At 50.6% G+C, this 23,055-nt stretch overlaps 2 protein-coding genes and 1 pseudogene across 2 annotated transcripts in view; all 3 read right to left on the reverse strand.

Moving 5' to 3' along the window:
- Nucleotides 1-3,217: 3,217 nt before the first annotated feature.
- On the reverse strand, nucleotides 3,218-8,284 carry LOC122684468 (retinoic acid early transcript 1E-like). Its single transcript, XM_043888589.1, has 4 exons — nucleotides 7,902-8,284; nucleotides 7,021-7,285; nucleotides 6,492-6,773; nucleotides 3,218-3,546 (listed from the first exon to the last, which is right to left on the reverse strand). The coding sequence occupies exons 2-4, from the start codon at nucleotides 7,283-7,285 to the stop codon at nucleotides 3,251-3,253; spliced, it is 843 nt and encodes a 280-aa protein (XP_043744524.1). The 5' UTR covers nucleotides 7,902-8,284; the 3' UTR covers nucleotides 3,218-3,250.
- A 10,226-nt stretch (nucleotides 8,285-18,510) lies between these two features.
- LOC122684455 (low-density lipoprotein receptor-related protein 11-like) overlaps nucleotides 18,511-23,055 on the reverse strand; it is a 62,114-nt gene continuing 57,569 nt past the window's right edge. The window contains exons 6-7 of the mRNA XM_043888570.1: nucleotides 21,588-21,907; nucleotides 18,511-19,655 (exon numbers count right to left, since the gene is read on the reverse strand). Of these exons, the coding sequence (XP_043744505.1) occupies nucleotides 21,894-21,907 (14 nt within the window). The 3' untranslated portion in view covers nucleotides 18,511-19,655; nucleotides 21,588-21,893. The remainder of the gene's footprint in view (nucleotides 19,656-21,587; nucleotides 21,908-23,055) is intronic.
- Nucleotides 19,687-21,639, reverse strand: LOC122684249 (annotated as a pseudogene).

Here is a 23,055-nt window from a genome sequence, read left to right on the forward strand (position 1 = left end):
GACTCAGTCCTCATGTGCCCTGCAAAGTTCGTCTGTTGCAACCTTGGCCCTGAATGTGATGGTATCGAAGATGGGTGTGTGGGAAGTGATTGATATGTTCCGTTCAGTTCAGTTCAGTCTCTCAGTCATGTCTGACTCTTTGTGACCTCGTGGACTGCAGCACGCCAGGCTTCCCTATCCATCACCAACTCCTGGAGCTTGGTCAAGCTCATGTCCATTGAGTTGGTGATGCTTTTTAATGATCTCATCCTCTGTCGTCCCCTTCTCCTCCTGCCTTCAATCTTTCCCAGCATCAGAGTCTTTTCCAATGAGTCAGTTCTTCACATCAGGTGGCCAAAGTATTGAAACTTCAGCCTCAGCATCATTCCTTCCAAAGTATAATCAGGACTAATTTCTTTTAGGATTGACTGGTTTGACCTCCTTGCTGTCCAAGGGACTCTCAAGACTCTTCTCCAACACCATAGTTCAAAAGCATCAATTCTTCGGCACTGAGCTTCCCACCTGAGCTTCTGGACAGACCTGGGAACACCTGCGATGAGCGGTAAGAGATGAGGGAAGGTGCGGAGAAGGGCAAGGTGGGAGGAAGGAGTTGGGGGACAGTGAGGGGTCTGGGCCTGGAGAGGTGGGAGGGGCGCGGTGGAGAGTGTTGGGTCCCCTCCCCATCCGGTTGTGCCCCCCACAGGAGTCCCTCCTCCTGAGTTTAGTAGGCAGGAGGGAATTGAAGGGAATCCTAGTCCTCAGAGGCTCCAAAGTGAAAGTCACTCAGTCGTGTCCAACTATACAGTCCATGGAATTCTCCAGGCCAGAATACTGGACTGGGTAGCCTTTGCCTTCTCCAGGGGATCGTCCCAATCGAGGAATCAAATCCAGGTCTCCCACATTGCAGGTGGATTCTTTACCAGCTGAGCCACCAGGGAAGCCCAAGAATACTGGAGTGGGTAGCCTTTCCCTCAATGGCACCCCACTCCAGTACTCTTGCCTGGAAAATCCTATGGATGGAGGAACCTGGTAGGCTGCGGTCCATGGGGTCGCTAAGAGTCGGACACGACTGAGCAACTTCATTTTCACTTTTCCCTTTCACACATTGGAGATGGAAATGGCAACCCACTCCAATGTTCTTGCCTGGAAAATCCCAGGGATGGGGGAGCCTGCCGACTATGGTGGGCTGCCGTCTATGGTGGGCTGCCGTCTATGGTGGGCTGCCGTCTATGGGATCACACGGAGTCGGAAACGACTGAAATCACTTAGCAGTAGCAGCAGCAGCCTTTCCCTTCTCCAGGGGATCTTTCTGACCCAGGAGTTGAACTGGGGCCTCCAGCATTGAAGGCAGAGTCTTTACCAACTGAGCTCTCAGGGAAGCCCCAGGCTGACGAGACGCTGAGGGAGGGAACGCAGTTCAGCCCCTGGGCCTGGGGGAGGCATCAGCTGGTGAAGGCGGGTGACCCCGGTTGACAGCTGTCACAAGGCAGATATCTTTGCGTCGTGTTTCCAAGTTAAAAAAAGACAAAGTAAATTGTCAGGGGGTAACAGCTTCTTCCCTGTCCCTGCCAATGTTTGGTTCCCTTGGGACCTTGGGGTGATGCTGTGCAGGCCAGAGGGCCCAGGCCCAGAGAAGGGAGAAGCTGGGGAGCCGGTCACCTCTGAGGCCTCTTCAGCACCAGTCCTGACACACCGCTCACCCCACACTCTCCATGCACACCTGTCTTCCCACACTTCAGCCCCAGTTACACACACAAGCCAACTCCATCACCCACAGCCCCCCTGACTCTCCAGCCTCCCACACAGCCCCCCTCACATGCACGTGCTCCCCACATAGGCTTCACGCTTCTCACTCATATCCTCCCCCCCTTGCGCACGTCACCCGTCCTGAAACTGTCCGTGCAGGTCTCCTCACACCCGCTTCCCTCTGGGCACACCCCACCTCCCACCCCCACACACTTCCTTTCACACACAAGTGCCTGCTTGCCTGCCCCACTGGCTCTCCACTCTCTGCCAAATCACTTCGTGTTCCCCTCCCACAGGGACCCTGTCTTCCTCACGCTGTCTGTACACACTCCTTCACACAAATTCCACACAGAAGGCTCCCATCTACTTCCGCTGCCATCCAGAAACTTCCCCCTCACGGCACTTCCCTTCACTCTCCTCCTCCTCTCTGGGTCCCCCAGGGGATCCCCTCCCAGGCCCTCTGCTTATGCATACTGTCCACTCCCCTTCTGCCCCAGGCTCACCTGTCCACAGTCTCACACACACATTCACACACACACACACCAAGGTTCCCAACATTCTCACACATTAGTTGTGGCTGCTCCCCACACATCTAACACACTCTTCCCAGCATTCCCTCACTCTCTTCACATTCGCCTTCCTATCACAAATTAGTGTCACTGCCCCACACAACCTAAGTGGGAAATGGCAGCCCACTCCAGTATTCTTGCCTGGAGAATCCCATGGACGGAGGAGCCGGGAGGGCTACATTGCATAGGGTCGCAAAGAGTCAGACATGACTGAGCAGCTAACACAATCACTCCTCTCTCCTGCCCTCCTCCTCTCACGCACACCTCTCTCTCTGTCTCTCTCTCACACACACACAGTCACGCTGACCAGTTCTCCCCAAGATACTGGGCCTTCCAGCTGCCCCAAAGCCACACACAGCTCAGGGTGGTTCTGGGAAGGGGCTGGCTGCCAGGACTCCGCCCCAGGGCTGAGCCAGGAATTTTAGATCTCTGTCTGGGTCCTACCTGGAATCGTGCCTTCTCCTTTTTAATGCTCCAGCCCCATACCTAAAACTACTCACCAAACATGCTCCTGCTGGCATACAGACCCGAGCCCCCACGGACAGTCACCTTCATGCATTAATCAAACTAAAGTGAACGTTTGCGTGTTGTGCTAAATAGAAATCCTCCTTTAGTTACAGGATTAGCCACTTCTCCCGTTGTCATGTACTGCATCAGGGTCATGTATTGCATCGCTGGTATTTCCTACCTTGTCTACTAGGTGTCATGTGTCTAGACGTCCCTGGGTCTGTTTCTTGGCTCTTTGCTAAAACTGGCTCCTGCCTTCCTTCTTGCTCACCAGTTCCCTTTGCGCTGGGAATGCAGCCTAAGCCCCCGCAGGCTTGGTTGGGACAGTGAAGTCGTCATAAAGAATTACCACAAACTCTACAGCATGAAACAACCAAAATTTATCCTTTCAAGGTTGTGAGGGTTAAAAGTCAGAAATCAAGATGTCAGTAGGGCCCTCTCTGAAGGCTCTAAGGGAGGCTCCATCTTTTCTTTTCCTGACTACTGGTGGTTGCATGGAGAAGGAAACGGCGACGCACCCCAGTATGCTTGCCTGGAGAATCCATGGACAGAGGAGCCTGGTGGGCTGCAGTCCATGGGGCCGCAAAGAGGCAGACACGACCGAGGTACCGTGCACAGCTCTGTGGTTCCCGGAAACCCTTGGCGTTGCGGAGCTCGTGTCTATTTCTGTCCTTCCATGACACTCTTCCCGTGGGTCTTGTCTCCCTGTATCTGTCTCTTCTTTGCATGTCCACATTTCTCTCTCCTGGTAAAGGCACCAGTCACTGGATTAGAGCCCACCCTAATCCACCCTGACCTCACCTTGGTTGGATTACGTCTGCACACACCCTATTTCCAGGTGAGGTCTCCTTCACCTAATAGTAAGGACTTCAACACATTTGAGCCCCTAAAATAAAGGAGTTTCAATAAACATTCATGTGATACTCATTGGGTAAAGGTACAATTTATGATTGAATTCTCTGCAACCCTGAATATATTCCTGACAGGAGAAAACTTCAAATTTGTCTAGACATTACTGAAAACTGAAAGGTTAAAATTTTTTCCGAGTGTTGCCTTCCTCTTCTCCTGGTATGAATGTATGAGCTCAAACATCCTCTTGGTTTGAGCGTTGTTTTTAGGTGTTTCTGAGGTCAGCAGTGTTCTCTGTTAGCCATTTCAGTGCAGTCGCCCTCTCTAAGTGGGAAATATTAATCCAAGAGTTAATTCTCTTCAGTTTTGCTGTGCATGAGCTACTTTAGAGCACCTGATAAGGGTCCATCTAGGTTGTAGATAGCCCTTTAAATAATATCTTTTCCAGTATGCATAATTTCCTGGTTTTAAGTCATGAAACATCTAATCTTCCTCCATAAACTATTGAAATAAGATTTAGAGTCAAGCTTAGAATGTCTTTTTAATAATTTGGTTAGGGGCTTCCCTGGTGGCTCCTTGGTGATGAATCTGCCTGCCAACGCAGGAGACACGAGTTCAATCCCTGTCCGGGAAGATCCCACATGCTGCAAAACAACTAAGCTCACGGGCCACGAGTCCTGAGGCTGTGCTCTGGAGCCTGGGAGCCGCAACTCATACTTTTGTGTCATGACATCTAGGCAGTTAGCACTTGACTGTGGTTTCTGCATATGCATTAGTCTGCTAGGTCTCTAAAGAAAAGCTATTTTTCTATACTCTGAACACGAAATATGACACCAAAATGTGGGTTTTAGAAAGTCTGTTACAGGAATGTATACCTCCTATTGTATCACAACACAGACTGTAACCACACACCACCGACTGAGTGGTTTGTTTCAACAAGTCTTCCTGGAGGTGAGGATTTTATCACATAAATTAAGAACACATTCAGCCCATAAAAGCATGTGGTAACTTAACTATACATGAAAATGAGTGTGAACACATAGATTATGTCTCATTAAATCACATAAGTATATCCTTAATGCATTATCTTCTTAAAAGAATTTTAAAAATGCCAACCCCCGACCCCGACCCCAATTCCACCCCACATGAAGGGAAGTCTGATGGAAAGAATAGAACTGGAAGTCTTAACTGATTGTGAGCAAATATTTGACTTTTGCAAATCCTCAAAATGACCAAGCAATACATCTTAAGGGCCCATCAACAGTCATGGAAAGTGAAGGAATTCTTAAGCATGAATTTCTTTAGCTTCTTGTTAAACCTCACTCTGAGTAGAAGGTAATATATTAGATCAACAGCCAGATTGTCATCAAGGGTCAGTTTTTGCCACCCAGAGTTGGTTTAACATTGTACCTTCTCATAGTCCAGGGAGAAACATCCAGATGATAGAATTGCTGTTAGAACATTGGGGAATATGTTGAGCTAGATGATGCTATCATCAGAGAAGAAAAGGTTTTTTTCATCAAAGGGCTGGGACAGCCTGAGTAAGATCTCAGGACAACACCCCACCCCACCACGTCTACATCTTGTACCCGGTGCCCCCACCAGGAGAAGACACTTGTCTTCATCCCCACTCCCACTGCACTGTCCTGCTGCCCACACCAGCCTCTTCTACCCCAACAACAGAGTGCTCCCAACCCTACAGGGAAGTGTGGGGGCCCAAGACCAAAACAGAACATCATCTAGGTAAAGATGGGTCCAATGGACAGGGGCTTGGTGAGACCCGAGGCTCACCTCTCCCAAGTCCTGACTAGAACAAACCTGCCTAGGGGCCAGAGGCCAGCCGGCTTCTCACCTGCTGTGGTCCCTGATTTCTTCATAAGATTCATGACGATGAAGCAATTAGAACTAATTGGGTGATGATCAATAGGGTAATGCAAGTGACCAAATGGATGGATGCAGACTGGCTGATATCTGGGGCCATTATTAGTGGTTCTAACATGAAAAAGCAAAAGCCTTGTCAAATCTAAGAATACACCTTCCTCAGCACCTGCTGTCCTTAGGCAGCACACGTTCCCCATATAGTTACTGACTCAGGTGAAGCCACTCTTCAGGTCTGGATGTGGAAAGACGAATGGGCTTGTGCTCTCTCTTTGTGGAGCTAATATTTCTCCTGAGTTGTGTTAGTTGCTCAGTCATGTCTGACTCTTTGCGAGCTCATGGATTGTAGCTAACCAGGCTCCTCTGTCCATGGGATTCTCCAGGCAAGAATACTGGAGTGGGTTGCCATTTCCTACTCCAGGGGATCGTCCCTACCCAGAGATTGAAGGCAGGGTCTCCTGCCTTGAGGGAGATTCTTTACCGTCTGAGTCACCGAGACACAAATGTCCATCTGATTATCTTTCAGGAGGACATGTTTACTGTGAGAAGTCCTGTTTGAGGAGGACACAATTGGGGGTACTTAATTCTGTCTGGGAAGGGATAAGGGCTTCATTAAGTGACATTGGAGTTGGTTAAAGGATCAGTACAACAGAGGGAAGAGAAGGCCTGGAAACATAATGCGTATATAGATTTGGGGACCATCGAGAGTGCCGGGGGACTGGGTCATTGGTTAATGAGGAAGGGGGCTCCTGTGCTGAGGGAGGTGGGCTCGGAAAGGAGGGTGCTGGCAAATTCTGTGCTATGCCCATCACTGACTCTCCAGACAGGAAGTCCACCAAGAGATCAGTCACCCCATTCATCCATCATATTTTCAGTTGCACAAACATACATGCTCATATCCACACATGAAGGCACTAGACCATTGAAGAGAGCTACCACCTCCCCCACACCCCACTCAGTTACCTGTGGGCTCTGGGAGCAGCATGTTCTCCCAGTGTTCCAGGAATTCCCTAAGCCAATAACTGCAGTCTCCCGTTGAGATCTTCCTGAAATACTCTGCCAGTTCCTGGTTGTTCTCCCACTCCTCCTTGAGGCCTGTGGCTCCAGGATCGATGACTGTCCAGGTTATGCTCATGGTGTCAAGGAGGAGGGCTGTCCGTCCATCGAGGCTGAAGAGCATGGACCCACCAGAGCATTGCTCAGCTTCACACTGACAACACAGCCTGACCTGCAGGGAGGGAGGACCTGCACCCCTCACACAGTGAATCTTTCTGGACTGTCCACAGTCCATCCTCCCCAGCCAGTCAAGCGTGTCTGTACATCTAGGGGCCCATGGTCTTCTGACCATGACCTCCCCCTCTTACCCATCAGGTCCATTGGGTCTCTAAGGCTGGATCACATTCAGTCTTTTCACAGGAAGGACCTCCCTGCATGCACTCCGTCCCTACCCCTCTCTTGCTGTCTCTAGCTCCCCACCCCCTCCCATACTTACCCCTCATCTCCTTTTTGTCCAGTTTGATGACAGGCAGGACCATCCTGAGCTCTCTTCCTGCTTTTCCCAGCGTCTGGCTCAATTCAGTCCATGCTTTGGTGTCGTTTACCTCCTCCCCCAGGAAACCCAAAGGTCTGACCTTGTTGCTGTCACTGTCATACTGGAGGAAAGGCTTTGTGTCCGTGGAGCCCTGGATTTGACACCAAGGCTGTCCTGGTCTGCACTGAGATTTGACAGTGAGGTTGAGGCACAGAGAGTGGGGCATCTGAGAGAGAAAACCACAGGTGTGTCTGGGAGATTCCCCTCCAGGGCCTGGTTGCAGAGGGAGGGGTCTTTATCCCAGACCCCTCCTCTTCTGCATCCTCAGTCCTGCCTCATCTTCAACTGTCTGAGCTTTAATCTCTTGGATGCCACTGTGGGTCCTTTGGGTCCAATACTGTTAGCAGGAAGATTTATGTGACATATTTTTACCGTCATGTACCAACTTCTGAGGCAGCAAAAACAGAAGACAATGTCTGCCTTCTAGTGGCTTAAAAATCCATCTGAACAAACAGGACTTTCAACAGGATTGGAAAAAAAAGACCACAGAACACAGGCTACATTCAGGAGGGGCCCCTAATCACCAGGAAGGTTTTTACTGCCGAAGGAGGTGGAGTTGGCAGGAGAGGGCAAGCTGCTCCAGGAGCACAGGCCCAGGCACCCTGTCTTGGGCTGGAGTCCCTGCACACTGGGTGTCACCTCCTGGGCAGCCCGTCCAGCTAAACCACACCTGACCATCCTCAGAGCTGGAAGACAGGCCCCCACCAGGGTGGAGCCCCTTCCTTTCCCCTCCTCCCCTGCTCCACTCCCCCTGCCAGAGCCCCAGATCCCAGGACACTCACTGCCCAGAGTCTTCCTGGGTTCTATCAGCTGCAGTATCAGCAAAAGATGGCCTGCGGTGTGAGCTAGAGACATTCCTCCCAGCAGTTTTAGAAGAGTAAGGGGCAAATTGTAGCCTGGAGTGTGTCTGCACCTCTGTCTCCGCCCACCGCCCAAAGTCTTCATTCAGAGACTGAGGAAGCCCTGTTGAAAAACAATGCAAAGAACAATTATACCGAGGAAGTATCTTGCAAGTATCCAAACGTAATTCCTTATTAAAAACAGCAACAACAACCACAAAAAACAGCGGCGACATTAAAAAGCAAAATTCACTTTAAATACCCCACCCTCCAAGACCCCTTAACTTTTGTGAACAAAATGCTCAGGGTTGTGTTGGCTTCTCCCCTCCTTCTGACAAAGGCTCCTTCCACCCCACCCCCGCCTCGACCAGCTGACTTTTTTGCTTCTTTTTCCATCTTCTGCTCAGTCATCCTGCATTTTCCCCCTACTTCCTTCTTCCTTCTCCATCCTAACCTGGCGGACTTTGTCTTCAGTGATCAAGATTCTCTCTCCCCCAGTGCACCCCAGCGTTAATCCGACTGGCCGAGGCGACCGCACGTGGTCTGCAATGGAAGGCGGGTGTACAAGCGTTGGAGCCGAAACTCCAGAGAGGCCGGGACGCTGTAACGAAATAACTATAGCACCAAACGAAGTGCTCTAACTTGGCATGCTGCCAACTCCTAAGACCACTTGAGCAGCAAGCTGAAAGCTGAAAGCGGAGCTGTGGGGATCTCAGTCCTTTCTTATCAACCAGCAGTCCGCAAAGGCAACCTCTCCTGACCGATAGTTTCCCCCAGCCTTCGCATCTCCCCCCGCACCCCTCTTCGTCCCCACCCCCTCCCGTGGCCCGAGCAAGTGGCTCAACCCCGCGGCCTCAGGGGTGGTGGCTTCGGGGTGGCGGGAGACGACGGAGCCCTCGGTGGGGAGACCCGCCCTGGGGTCTCACTCGCCGCCCCTTCCTCCCTCCTCACCCGGCTCCCGTGTCGAAAGCCTGTGATCGGAGGGGCGCGGTCCTCGCCTGCGCGCTCCATCCGAGGTCGCAGGTTGAGATGGTCGATGTTTGAGATCACAAGAGAAGTCCGAAACGGAGATTCCAGCTTGAATCGCTCTCGCCCGACGCGCCGCGTGGTCCCGGCTCTTCCAGAGCTCCGTCGGCTGCGTCCAGTTGGTGACAAAGAGGGGCCCCGGGGCGGGGAACGGACAGCGCCCGGGAGAGGCGGGAGCACCCGGGCCGCGGAGCCGCGCAAGCGAGGTCTCAGCCCAGCAGCGCCGTGATGCCCGGCGACCGCGCGGTTCTGGCCTCTGGCGAAACTGGGAGGACAGGACTTCGCCTATGCGACTGGAGACTTCTCTCTCTCTCCTTTTTTTGTCCGTACCTGAAAGCGTGTATATGCAAATGACACCACCCAGCCTCTTGATGAAAGTGAAAGAAGAGAGTGAAAAAGTTGGCTTAAAGCTCAACATTCAGAAAACTAAGATCATGGCATCTGGTCCCATCACTTCATGCGAAATAGATGGGGAAACAGCAGAAACGGTGTCAGACTTTATTTTCTTGGGCTCCAAAATCACTGCAGATGGTGATTGCAGCCATGAAATAAAAAGACGCTTACTCCTTGGAAGGAAAGTTATGGCCAACTTAGATAGCATATTGAAAAGCATAGACATTACTTTGCCAACAAAGATCCATCTAGTCAAGGCTATGGTTTTTCCGGTGGTCATGTGTGGATGTGAGAGTTGGACTGTGAAGAAAGCTGAGAGCTGAAAAATTGATGCTTTTGAACTGTGGTGTTGGAGAAGACTCTTGAGAGTCCCTTGGACTGCAAGGAGATCCAACCAGTCCATCCTAAAGGAGATCAGTCCTGGGTGTTCATTGGAAGGACTGAGGCTGAAGCTGAAACTCCAATACTTTGGCCACCTCATGTGAAGAGTTGACTCATTGGAAAAGACCCTGATGCTGGGAGGGGTTGGGGGCAGGATGAGAGGGGGATGACAGAGGATGAGATGGCTGGACGATATCACCAACTCGATAGACATGAGTTTGAGTAAACTGTCCCTCCCCACCTCTCATTTCATTCATTCATTCATCTCACCAATCTTCTCGGAGGTCTGTATCAAGCTGGGACAAGTCAGAGGGCAAAGGGCACCACCCAGCCTCTCTAGTAAGAATCCCTCGCTGCCCCTCACCCAGAGTTGCCCCCATATTCACCTGGAGCCTCCAGGGTCCCAGGCACACAGGTCTTCCCCAGCCCACGTGCACCCCTCACATCACACTGCCTCCCACACTGACTCTCTGTTGTGTTTTTGGCTCCATACACGAATGATGTAAGACGTGTCAGAGTGCCATTTCCTCTGTTGTGGTTCGTAATCACTTTCTAGATCATCTGTCCTGGGGCACCGCTGGGTGCTTGTCCTGAGAATGTGTGAAGTCACTACGGCAAAGGGTACTAAGTTGCTTCAGTCATGTCCGACTCTTTGAGGCCCCATGGACTGTAGCCCACCAGGCTCCTCTGTCCATGGGATTCTCCAGGCAAGAATACTGCAGTGGGCTGCCACGTCTTCCTCATGGCAAAGGGACATTTAGCCTATAAATACCAAGAGTTTGTGAGGAGTGTCTGAGAGTTCCAGTCTGGGGAAAAGCTGATCTAGCTTTTCCTTAAATCGTTTGTTTCCATGAGAACTCTTGGGCTTCCCAGGTGGTGCTCATGGTGAAGAACCCACCTGCCCATGCAGGAGACCTAAGAGATGTGGGTTTGATCCCAGGGTCAGGAAGATCCCTTGGAGGAGGAAATGGCAACCCAGTCCAGTCTTCTTGCCTGGAGAACCCCATGGACAGAGGAGCCTGGCAGGTTACAGCCCAAAGGATTGAAAAGAGCCGGAAACGACTGAGGAGTCTTAGCACAGGCACACATGAGAAATCTAACTCGTTAGGGCGTCTGCTATCATTCTCCCTCCATGTTATAATGATCTGATATTTGTATATATTGTGATGTGAAAACCATAACCGACCAGGTAACAACCATCGCCACACCCATAGTTACAATTTTCTTTATCCTTTTGGGAAAACATCTAAGATCTACACTCTTAGCAGTTTTCAAATATGCTGATACAATCCAGTTGTCCCTCGGCGTCTGCTGGGGATTGGTTCCAGAGCCACCTAGGATACCTCAGTCCTCTGATGCCTGGGTCCCGTAGCCAGCCCTCTGTATCCATGGGTCCCCATTGGAGAACTCAACCAACTCCAGAATCAACTAATGGCAGATTGGGTAGTACTGCATTTATTGAAAATAATCTGAGTTCAAGTGGACCCACAGAGTTCAAACCAGTATTGTTCAAGGGTCAACTGTACAGTATTGTACACCATGATATACATTACATCCCCAGGACTTACTCACTTTATAGGTGGAATTTTGTACTTTTGCTGCCTTCACCCCGTCCTCCCATCCTCCCCAAGCCCCACCTCTGACAATCATCACCACTCTGTTCCATAATATTTGAGGCTTCTTAAAAAATTATTTTTAGGTTCCACACAAGTATGATAATATAATATTTGCCTTTGTCTTTCTGGCTTATTTCACTTAGCAAAGTGCCTTCAAAGTCATTCATTGTTGTCACAAACGACAGGATTTCCGTCTGTTGTGTGGAGGAGTAATATTCCCTTGTGTGAATATATATATCTACCTCACTTTTCCTCGACACTCAGCCATTGATGGAGACTTAGGTCGCGCCATGTCTAGTGCTGCCCTCACTCCAGTTTGTCTGTTGCTCATGCCTTGGGTTCTGCTGTCTCCACCCCACCCCACATGAGCCCCTCCCAAAGTGAGAGTCTGATTTGAGTCAAGCCTGATTTTGCTAAATCCCTTTAGTGTCAACAGGCCATAAATCTGGACTTGGTGTGGACTTCTGTCCTTTCCCACAGGCTGTTGGAGGTGAGGAATTATCAGAACTCAACACTGAGCTTGCCTAGTAACTGCTATCATGCAATATGGGGCCCTTTTCCTGGTTAATTAAAAAAAATTTTTTTTAATTGGAAGACAACCTGGAGAATTCCATGAACAGAGGAGCCCGGCAGGCTATAGTCCATGGGGTCAGAAACAGTCAGACAGGACTGAGTGACTAACACACACACACAACTGCTTTACAATGGTTGGTTTCTCTGTGCAACAATGCAAGTCAGCCATAAGTGTCTGTATATATAAATAAGCATATACATACTATAAGTATACATACAGCCCCTCCCTCCTGAACCCCCCTCCCACCCTGTCCTGCTTCCTTTTCTCTGTTACCTTGACAAGGCTGAGGGATTGCCCTTAGAGCTGGTAACACATGATTTCTGGGTTTGTCTGTGAGGGGGTTTCTGCCAGACATTAGCAAGAGAATGTTCACAGAGAGAGCATGAGAGTGATTTTGTATGAAGTTGTACTTTAAAAGTAAAGTAAAAAGCAAAGTGAAGTCGCTCAGTAGTGTCCGACTCTTAGAGACCCCACAGACTGTAGCTTAACAGGCTCCTCCGTCCATGGGATTTTCCAGGCAAGTGTACTGGAGTGGATCACAATTTCCTTCTCCAGAGGATCTTCCCAACCCAGGGATCAAACCCACGTTTCCTGCATTGTAGGCAGATGCTTTACCATCTGAGCCACCAGGGAAGTCCAGGGAAGTTGTACTTTAGGTGTGTTCATAGGAAGCGGGTGCTCAGGGCTTCCTATTCGTCCATCTTGTTCCTGTTTTTGTGTGATCAACCATCTTTGATGCTCTTATTGGAATTGTTCTGTGGGCCAGGACCTGTGCCCACATGAGATGGCAAACGTAATGCATAAATGCTGTGTGTTCTGACTGCTCCACTGACCTTCCCTTCCCTCATCTCTCTCTGTGTCCTCAGACCTCTTGAGTTCCTGAGACACACAATACTGAAATTAGGCCAAAAATAACTTTACAGTGGCCTCAAAGTGTCCTAGTGAAAGGAAGAATCACATGGCTCTCACTTTAAATCCAAGACATGGCCAAAGCCAGGACAAGCCAGAAGACAGGACATTTGCATCAGTTAATCAAGTTGTGAATGCAAAGGAAAAGTTCTTAAATGAAATCAAAAGTGCTCCTCTAGTGAACACATGCATGATAAGAAAGCAAAACTTACCACCAAGGGAAAATGGTAAAATTGGTGGAAAAAAAGATCCTGAGTAGGATGTTCATCAGATGTGGTAACAGACATGATATGGTACATCTGTGTCACTGTGACTGGGCACCAGCTTTGGGATGCCTAGGGTCTGGACTCCTGAGGTCCGAAGTGAACAGCATTCTCTGCCATCTCATTTTATGAACAACAAATTATGTGTCAGTAAACCGACAGCTTTTAAAATAAAATAAAATCAGTTCCAATCACTAAGAAGATAACTGGTGAATAATTTCTGAAGTTAGAAAACTACATTCCAAGGGAGAAATAGCTTCAGGACCCGTATAACTTTGAGCCAGCCTTGTGTGAAACTGTCAAACTGAAACGGTCCCAGGATCTTCCAGTGGTAGTTGATTAGCCACACCAGCAGGATCGTGCAGTAATGGATTCATCGCTGAATGAGGCAGAGTGCCCACTGAGACACAATGGGACCAATTCTACAAAGATAAACCACAGTCTTTTCATCACGTGCTGTGTGTGCTTAGTCTGTCAGTCATGTCCAGCTCTTCGTGACCCCGTGGACTGCAGCCCGTCAGGCGCCCCTGTCCACGGGGATTCTCCAGGCAAGAATACTGGAGTGTTGCCATGCCCTCCTCCAGGGGATCTTCCCAATCCAGGGATCAACCTAGGTCTTCTGGACTGTAGGTGAATTCTTTACCATCTCAGCCACCAGGGAAGCACTTTTTTCATCATACTCACTCTCAAAACATAATATGAAACAAAAATAATACATTATCTCTATTAAAACATTTCTATCAAAAAATATGCAAATTATGCAAACAGCAGGAGATCAAAGGCAGCCAAGCAAAGACAGTCCTGAGGCCAACAGAGCACATATCAGGGGCTTCGTGGGAGCACCGTCTCCTGCAGAAAAGAAAGAGGCCTTGGTCCAGGGGGCTGAGGAATCCCGTCACTTTCCTGGGGCTGCCCCTCCCCAGCCCCCTCCCAGCCCCACCCTCACTGAGGGGCTCCTATGTCCTCCACCCCCACCCCCACCCCAGGCCCAGCAGCTTCTTGTCCCCTCCTCCTTACTTCCTGCATCACAGAGTCACCCCAGGCCTGACACCCCCTGCTCAGGCTCAGGACTGGAGCCAGTGAGGAATCAATCTGCTCCTTTACTCAGGTCCGGATCCTCCCCGAGAGGGGCCTAAAGGACCAGAGAGTAGGTCCCCAGAGGAGGGGCCTTGCCTCCTGACAGCCTTGGGGGGCTGCAGGCAAACCTCCTTCCTTCACTCCCCTCCAGCCTCTGAGCCAGCAGCACACACAGCTCTCAGGACCAGGGTCCCTGTCCCCCATCTCTTCCTGGTCCCGCACAGCTGGGCGCCTCCACCCCAGCTCAGGCCCACCATCCCCAGGACCTCTGCTCAAGGCAGGGCTGCTCAGTGATGGAGGCTCTGGGTCCCCAGGAGGCTGGTGACGGGCAGGCCACAGGCTGAGTCAGAACTGCTGCTGCCCCAGGAGCACAGGCCTGGCCTCGCCCCTTCCCACAGTCTCTGCTGTGGGGCTCCTGCCTTGCCTGCTTGGCCCAAGCCACTTCCTGTGAGAACAGGCCTTTGGAGTTGGGTCTGCAAAGGCCTTCCCACCCCTTCCTCCTGGGATGAGAGCCCGGCCCCTCTCATCTTGGCCCCTGGGTGTCACGTCATGAGAAGCCCCCATGCTGCTCTCAGCCTACCCTCGCCCTGAGCGCCTGCTGTTCTCACATCACCCACCCTGGGCCCTGCCAGCCAGTGGTCTGTGCTCAGTCAGGGGACGAGGTTAAACCCTTTCAGCATCAATAGGCCCTCAGCCTAGTGCGGGCCCCTCCCTTTTCACAATGTCTGCTGACAGTGGGGACCTCTCAGATCTCAGGGCTGAGCTTGTCTGAGTTCTGCTCTCAGGTGATATGGGGTCTTAGTCACCTGCTCATTTCCAGGATGAGGAGGTTCAGTGAGGGGCAGCGGTTGGCTGGGATTCACCTTCCCCGTCCTCACACCAGGCCCTATGCCCCTGCCCTCCCTCTGGATTCTGACCGCAGTACCTTTTCTTGTAAAGTATCCAGGCTAGGATGCTCATGCTACAACTGGCGAGAACCCCAGCGGAGACCCCTGTGATGAGGTCGATGGCTGGGGCCATGGTGTGCACTGTAGGGGGGGTCCGTGGTCGGTGATGCTGCAAGGAGAGTAAGCATGAAGCCCTTGTCCAGACCCCAAACTCAGCAGATGCCTCCTCAGCCCCCCTGACCTAGGTACCCCTACTGTGCAGACAGTTTACACCCATCGCATGGAGGCCCCAGTGATAGATCCTCAGGCCAGATGGGGGGAAGGGAGGAGTCCAGTCCTCATGGGGCTCTGACAGCTAATGAGGGAGCAAGGTTTCCAACACAGCCACTCAGTCCTGCTGTGACATCAGAGACGGTGACGTGAGGATGGAGTCCTCAGGAGCTGACAGCAGGGTGGTATTGACAGATTTCCAGAAGGAGGACTGGTGACATTTAAAAGAAGATTCTGAAAAGAGGGTACAGTGAGAAATACATCCCAGAAATAAAAAAGATGTCTAGAGGTTTGGAATCAGGAAAAATTCATGCTCAACCGTCCAAAGGCCTGTGCTGTGAGGAGAGACGTCAGGAGGGGGAAGAGGAAGGAGGATGACAGAGCATCCCCGGGTCATTGGTCTCCCAGGACAACTCACCTCTGGAGGATCACTTCCTCAAACACACACACAGAGGGGTGGGTCCATGTCACCATGAAGGGACTGTCACTTTCTCCTCCCTTCTCACTTACCTGAGGTCTTCAACATTTTCTCCCAGCGCACCATGAAAGCCTGAAGCCAGGCCCGACAGTCTCCCATGGAGACCTTCTTCAGGAACTCGGTCACAGCTCTGTCATTCTCCCACTTCTCTTTCATCCATCTGCCTGCAGGGTGATCCACTCTCCAGTGTCCATTCTCCGAATCAAAGTGGAGGCTCATTTGTCCATTCAAGCCAAACTGCCAGGATCCACTGATATGTCTGTCATCCTCACAGCGACATGTCATCCTGGCCTGCAGGGTGAGAGGGTCTGCTCCCACCATGGGAAAGAAAGAGCTCAGCCTCTGGGCTTGACAGATTCTTTGCCCCACCTGGGTCCACCTCCCCTGGGTCCACGTCCCCTGGGCCCAGCTGATCTGGCACTGGTCTCTCATGCAACAGCTGCTCTTTCCACTGGACTACTAGGGAAGGACCAATATCCAACTGTGTTTTTAAGCCCCATCTGCTCCTCCTGTACTTGGACTTTCTAACTTACCCGTGACCATGGGTTTCTCCAGTGTAAAGTCACGCAGTTGGTCCCTGATGTCTCTGAGTGTTTCGATCTGTGTTTCCCAGGCCTTTGTGGTTTTCACTTCTTCTCCCAATGGACTTGTGAATATGATCTTAGCATGACCACAATCATAGGAGAGAAAAACCTCTCCGTCCACCTGGCCTTGAACCTCACACCACGGCTGTCCAGGTCTGGGTTGAGGATTGATGTTGAAGTTATAGGACAGAGAGTGAGCGTCTGTGAAGGCAAACCGCAGAGAGGGTGAGGGTGGGAGAAGAAGACCTGTAGGCCTCCTCCCCCAGGTCTGTGACAGCAGAGGAAGGCTGCAGGCTGGGCTGACAGAGCAGGACCCCCGCCTGCCCCCCACCCTCACCAGGCATGAATGAGGAAGACGACGAAGCCTCAGGCAGGCAAGAAACCCCACAGCCCTGGAGACGCCCCGTTTCCACTCTGCTCACGAGCTCCGCACGTAGCACTAACCAACACATACGTTTCCCAGGGATGGGCCAGGCTGGTTCAGAAGGAAAGGCCCAAACCCAGAGGATGTCAGGGTCTCTCTGAGTGTCTGTGGGAGATGCAGAGGGTAAGGGGGCTGTTCCTGAGGAAGCGGATCACAGCCAGTGGGGGTGGGGGTGGGGAGGATGAGCACAGAACCCAAAGCTGGAGAAGGCAGAGTTTATAATTACGGGTCACTGGGCTTAGCAAGGCCGGGGAGCCGCTGCTGATCTCCCACTAGGATGGGACTTGGAAGCCTGGAGAAAGGCCTGGCCCACATGGCATGAAAGAGAAAATCCAGAACTTCCGAGGCAGGTGGTAGAGGAGGGGATCCAAGGCTCAGAAAAGTGACTCTGCAGGGCGGACACGGTGTGAAAGGGCAGGAGTGTGTGCAGTCCACCAGCTCCATGGGAAAGCCTGATGGACTCTATGGAGTCCGAGAGGAAAGCGTGGATGAGAAGCATCTCCAGTAGCTCCAGGATGACTTATGCAGAAGATCAGGGATGGTGGTAGGAGTGGTGTTCCTGTGGGCTTCTATCAGGAACAGGGATGGAAGTTGTGGAAAAATCAGATTCCAGGTGGGGGTGCTCTAGGTCAGCAGAAAAGAGGTGCAGAGGTCAAAGTGATTAGAGAGTCTCAATGCCAGCCAGGGCCTGACTGCAGAGAATATGATGCTGGCTCATAGCACAGGGCGATCCTAAAGGCAAACAGATGGGCAGGAACCTAGATACAAACTGTACCATTGAAAGAATTAAAGAGAGGCAGCACACAAGGCTGGATGCTCAGGAAGCCAAAAGCATCCATTCCTACCAAACTTCTGATCCAGGCACATTTTGCAGATCTGAGTCACTTCTCAGAAGGTATCACCAGAGAAAGAAACCATGTTCTAAAGAGGAGGGCCCCTTCATCACCACATCTAGTGCGAAAGTCCTTCCATTCTTTCCCAAAGAGCCACCTGGTTATTTACTGGGGTAAGTGAACCTGCAGAAGCAGAAACTACTCTCACATTCACATTTCACCTAGTGTGTTTCTAGTATCAGGTTCAGGAACCGTAGCATCATCATGGTCCCCCAATTGTTGAAGCAAAGCTTGGGGTACCAGGCCATCAAAGGAGAGTAGTCCCAGGTTCTGCTTACAGTGGTTATCATCGGGTCCACAGACCACGAGTGGTCATTTCACATGCTCTGGACCTGTGACATTCATGGAGACCTTAGTAGCTAATAAATTAACGTGGGGTGAAGGCTACCGTATTGGTGAATTCCAGATTCAGACTTCAGACCCTACCTTCCCATCCGCCAATAGTCCGTGTACACAATGTCCTGGAAAAACACAGAGACAAGTACCAGTCTACAATAGCCTGAGGGCTGCAGGGTTGTGGTCCCTCTCCTATCTCCATTTAACTACCACTGTGGCCTTAGGTGTCCTGGAATGGTACAGAAGAAATATTTTGGGCTTCGCAGACCCTACATCTCTGCTGCAATCTGCTGTCTCAGCACAAAAGCAGTCACAATTGGTGAACAATGAGCATGGCTGGAGCTGCTTCCTGGGCAGATGACCCAGCAGAAACCGTGACATCACAGGTGTCTGTGGTCAGAAAGGTGCTACGTGCCATTTTCTACTTGAAAGCCCATAACACAGACCCCGAGTGTCCTGAAGCTAGGCCATGCCACTTGCAGTGGGGAAAGTCACAGCATTTAAACGTGGCTCCTGGTGTGGTCCTAGGGTCTGGCAGAGATGCGGCCTCTGGTCATGGACTGGGGTTGCCCATCGTGATGTGTGCTCATCAACCCCTAATCATTAGTTCAGGTAGGCCAGCCGTCATAGGATAGAAGTGGCTGTGTTTTGGTATAAGCAGGGCCACAGGGAACAACAAGACCCACCAGCAGCTGGCCTAGATGTGACACTAGAGCTGTTATATGGCCACTATCCTCTCCTCACATCTGTGGCTTCCCCTAGGGCACTTTGGACCAAGGTAGCTACTCTGCAGCAAAGGAGTGGGGGCATTAGCCCATAACTGCTGGACGGTTTTTATTTTCCTAAGAAAAAGGATTGCATGTTGAAGATAAATCATTCCCAAAACTAGTCCAAAAAAGCAAAACTTTAAAGGTGAATCAACTGCATTACCTTGTAGAAGTTAAGAAAATAAAAAGCAGTTGGTAGTAAGATTGTTAGTTCAAATATGTGTGTTTAAACAATTTTAAAACTCTTGTAAGAATATACCTATACCTCAAAGGCAACTATGTGTAAAAAATTTACACAAACATTTTCTGTTAAACATAATAAAAGTGATATTGAGAAAGTATTCCACATCATTAAGTCTGTCTTAGAAAGTTGAGATGCTATTCCATTCCTAAGGCATGGTGTTTTGGAAGACAAATGTCCTTCTGCAGTGCTGGGTGATGCATGTGACTGGCTGACTCCAAGTGGGCCTCGACAGGCACCTTCCTCCTGACGTTGGGGGACTGTGAGAGGAGGGTCAGACACAGGCCCCCAGGGCTGCACGGACCTCTGTGAGACACTGGGCCCTTTGCTGGAACTGCACCTCTCCTCCGGATCGAAGGCCCAGCACAAGCCATCACAGAAATGGTTCATCAGGACAGTTGATAGGCGGGGCTATTTGGTAATCCTCTTTCAGGTACTCGGCCACATCAAACGGGTAGATGTCCACTTAGGGCAATGGTCAGAGTCATAAACACGTGGGCTCTTTAGTAGCAGCATGCTGACTTCTCAGTTGTGGCATGCAGGATCCAGCTCCCCCACCAGGGATGGAACCCAGGCCCCTGCACTGGGAGTGTGGAATCTTAGCCACTGGATCACCAGGGAAGGCTGGAGAACTCATTATTAACCAGACTCTCAAAAGCCATCCATCGATCCCGTGTTTTTGTTGTTCCCCAGACAGTGAGAGTCCATGCGGAACAAGACTCTGGAGAGGGACTGGCTTTGCTCTTAACTTGTTCAGTTACAGAGCTCCTAGCTGCCAGGTCTTTGTGGAGGACTTCCTTCTGACCAGGTAGCTCATTCCACAGGCAATGTGGACAGCTTGTGAACTAGGTTTTGTTGAGAAGTTGCCTGTGGATTATTGGCCTCTACATATTTGCACTGTCATAAAAACAATTTAAGATACCCCCAGGTCATGTAAGGCAATCCACCATGGGCTTTTCCCCTTCTTCTGTTCACACATGGGTAATAGGAAGATTTCTGTGATGAAGATCTCGTAGCTTACAACTTTCAGGGAGCATCGTTGTCACCTGAATTTCAGAAGCTTGATCTCTAACTGTCTTTACAAATGCTTGTTGCTCTTTATCTGGATCTTTTTCATCTACATAACCCCCATGGAAAGCACACCAAAAGGTACCTTCTTAGAATACATCCTTTGAGTTCCTCTCCCTGGATAGATATTTTGATATCATTCACCTTAGCTTTGGCCTCCAAAAGAGTGACACTTCTCAAGTCCTACTCCTCTACCCACAAGGGAGGACAACTGGAGATGGGGGCTGTATTGTTGGGTGTGTTGCCTCTCACACACTGAGACATCTGGGAACGACTGGGACTGAGACAGCCTTTGGAAACTACTGCTGGCGCTGATGCTATCTTCCAGTTCAATCCTTCTCGCACTATGAAGATGCAAAACAGCTAATACTAGTACTGCAAGAAATATACCTGGACAGCAAATCCCTAGGCTGATATAAAACACACGTGGAGACACGGCTGGAGCTGCATGTACAGGGTCATAAATGGTTCCTCTGCTGGTCGTTTTGTCCAAGGCTGAAGTTTTCCTTCCTCAATTTCTGGGTGGCAAGTCTAAGACTGTGAAACTTTCTGAAGTTACTGTCAAGTTGAGCTGCATTTAGTATAAGTTCAGAATCTACTTTTCCAGGATAGGACAGCTGGAGCCCAAACACTGATAAGGTGTGTGGGAGTTCTCGGGGCAGAGGGGCGCGGGCGGCAGGCAGCCAGAGGACCAGAGTGGTACTGGCGGGTGCCTTTGGGATGGGCGACCCCGGGAGACCCCGGCACATCCGTCCCGCCCTGAGGGCCCGCCTCCCACCCCGCCTCCCACCCCGCCTCCCACTAGGCCGCCTGCCCACCCCCACCCCGAGGCCTGGATGGCCGCCGAGCTCTCTTCGCCCTGCCTTCCTGCAGGTGTTAACTGATAGGTGATAAAGAGTGCTGGTCCTTCAAGGACCGAGAGCAGTAGGGAAGGGACCTACTTCCCTTCAGCAGTAGTAAGAAGGGACCAGAAGGGTCTCTGTGAGCAGATCGCGGGCTTGGGCTTTTCGGGGCCGCTCTGAGTCCCTTCCCCGTGGAGAGGCCTACGGGTCCCAGCCTGCAGGGCTCCAGGACTCCCACTTCCCAAGGGGCGGGCCGGGCCCTGGGGAGGCCTCAACAGCATTCCTTGTAGTGTTCTGGCCCCCTCTTCTCTTAGCTTCACCTCCCAAACTCCGCACATTACTGTTTCAGGAAGGCCCCCCTGTTCTGGCCTGGAGAGCAGGCAAGTAGCCGGTGGGAGCCACCGAGGCGCAACGGGGCCAGGGGAAGGGAAAGAGGAGGGGGCGGCGGCGCCACCCGGCAGGAAATTTCGTGAATCCCAGCGCACACCGCCACCCCTGTTCAGGTCCTAACTCATCCAACTTCCACGCTCCCCCCGCCCCCCCCCCGCCCCCCCCCCCCCCCCCCCCCCCCGCCGCCGCAGGTTCCCCGCCCGAACTCACCGCCGGGTGTCCAGCTGAACCAGACAATCAGAAGCAGGACCAGGAAGCCCATTTTGCAGGAGTGGAGGATGCCAGGTCAGAGGAGCGGACCCTTTCCGGTGAGGTACACTGCACCTCTGGCCACGTGGCCGGCCCTTCCTCCGCCCGGAGGCCCCGCCCCAGGCAGCGGCCGGCGGAGGGATAAACCTGAGGTTTATTAGACTGCCAGGGTCGCTCTGGTTTTGCCACTTCCTCCTCTTGCTTCCTCCTCTTCTTGGAGGCGTATCGTGGGCTGATAGTGAGAATCTTCCTAGGTCGATCATTTTGTCATTTTGGTCTCCCTAATTAATAGAAATTGATCGGAGGTCAGAAAAGAATTTCTGGCAAGAAGGTCATGGAGGGGAGAGCTCAGCGCTTCCTACTTCCCTATCTTGAGCTTGCCTTGGATGATCACTGACCTTGTCACTGTACTGAATTTCTCAGGGTTCTCCACACCATCTTATGGAAACCTGAAGGATGTTTTTCAGCCAGCCCAGTTGCTGTTTCCGGTGCCAGTTCTGGTGGCAAACCTACTTGATAAACGTCCTCTGTGTCCTGACCCTTCCACTGACCTGGCCTTCTCTCATCTCTCTCCTCTCCTCAGCTTCCTGAGTCCCAGAGGCACAGCAGTATTGAAATTAGGCCAGTTCATCACTCTGTAAATTTGATTCGGTCCCATTTGTTTATTTTTCCTTCAAAATTTCAATGCTGATGCATTTTGAAGAAGGATCCTGTGTAATTCTACACTTTGCCCCTCCTTTTTTTTTTTTTTTTGTATAATTGTACAACCTTTGAAAATTACATAAGGTACAATGATCCAGTATTCTTTGTCATTCAAAAAACAAACAAAAAAAACAACTTTCTCTTCCTCCAAGCAACCATCCAGGAGGAATTAAAGTTCCTGAAAGAAGGCCAGTTCAAGATGGCTTCTACTCTGGTAGAAACAGAAAACAAAAAGATGAGAAAAAGTAAGAAAGAAGTGGGTCCTCATCAAACTTATATACTTTTGCACAGCAAAGGAAACCATAAACAAAACAAAAAAGGCAAACTACAGACTGGGAGAAAAGATTTGCAAATGATGCAGCTGACAAGGAATTAATTTCCAAAATATATGAAAAGCTCTAACAACTCAATAGTAAAATCAGGGAACCCAATCAAAGAATGGGCAGAAGATCTAAATAGACATTTCTCCAAAGAAGGCTTGCACATGGCCAATAAGCATGTGAAAAGATGCTCAATATCAATATTTATTTTTTTAATTAATTAGTTAAAAATTTTATTTTATATTGGAGTATGTAGTTGATTAAAAATGAGAGTTTCAGGTGTGCAGCAAAGTGATTCAATTATACATATAAATGTAGTTTTTTTTTTTTTTTACAAATTCTTTCCCCATTTATGCTATTACAGAATATTGAGCAGAGTTCCCTATGCCACAAATTAAGTCTGTGTT

This window comes from Cervus elaphus, chromosome 26, assembly GCF_910594005.1.
Source record: "Cervus elaphus chromosome 26, mCerEla1.1, whole genome shotgun sequence".
Taxonomy (NCBI): domain Eukaryota; kingdom Metazoa; phylum Chordata; class Mammalia; order Artiodactyla; family Cervidae; genus Cervus; species Cervus elaphus.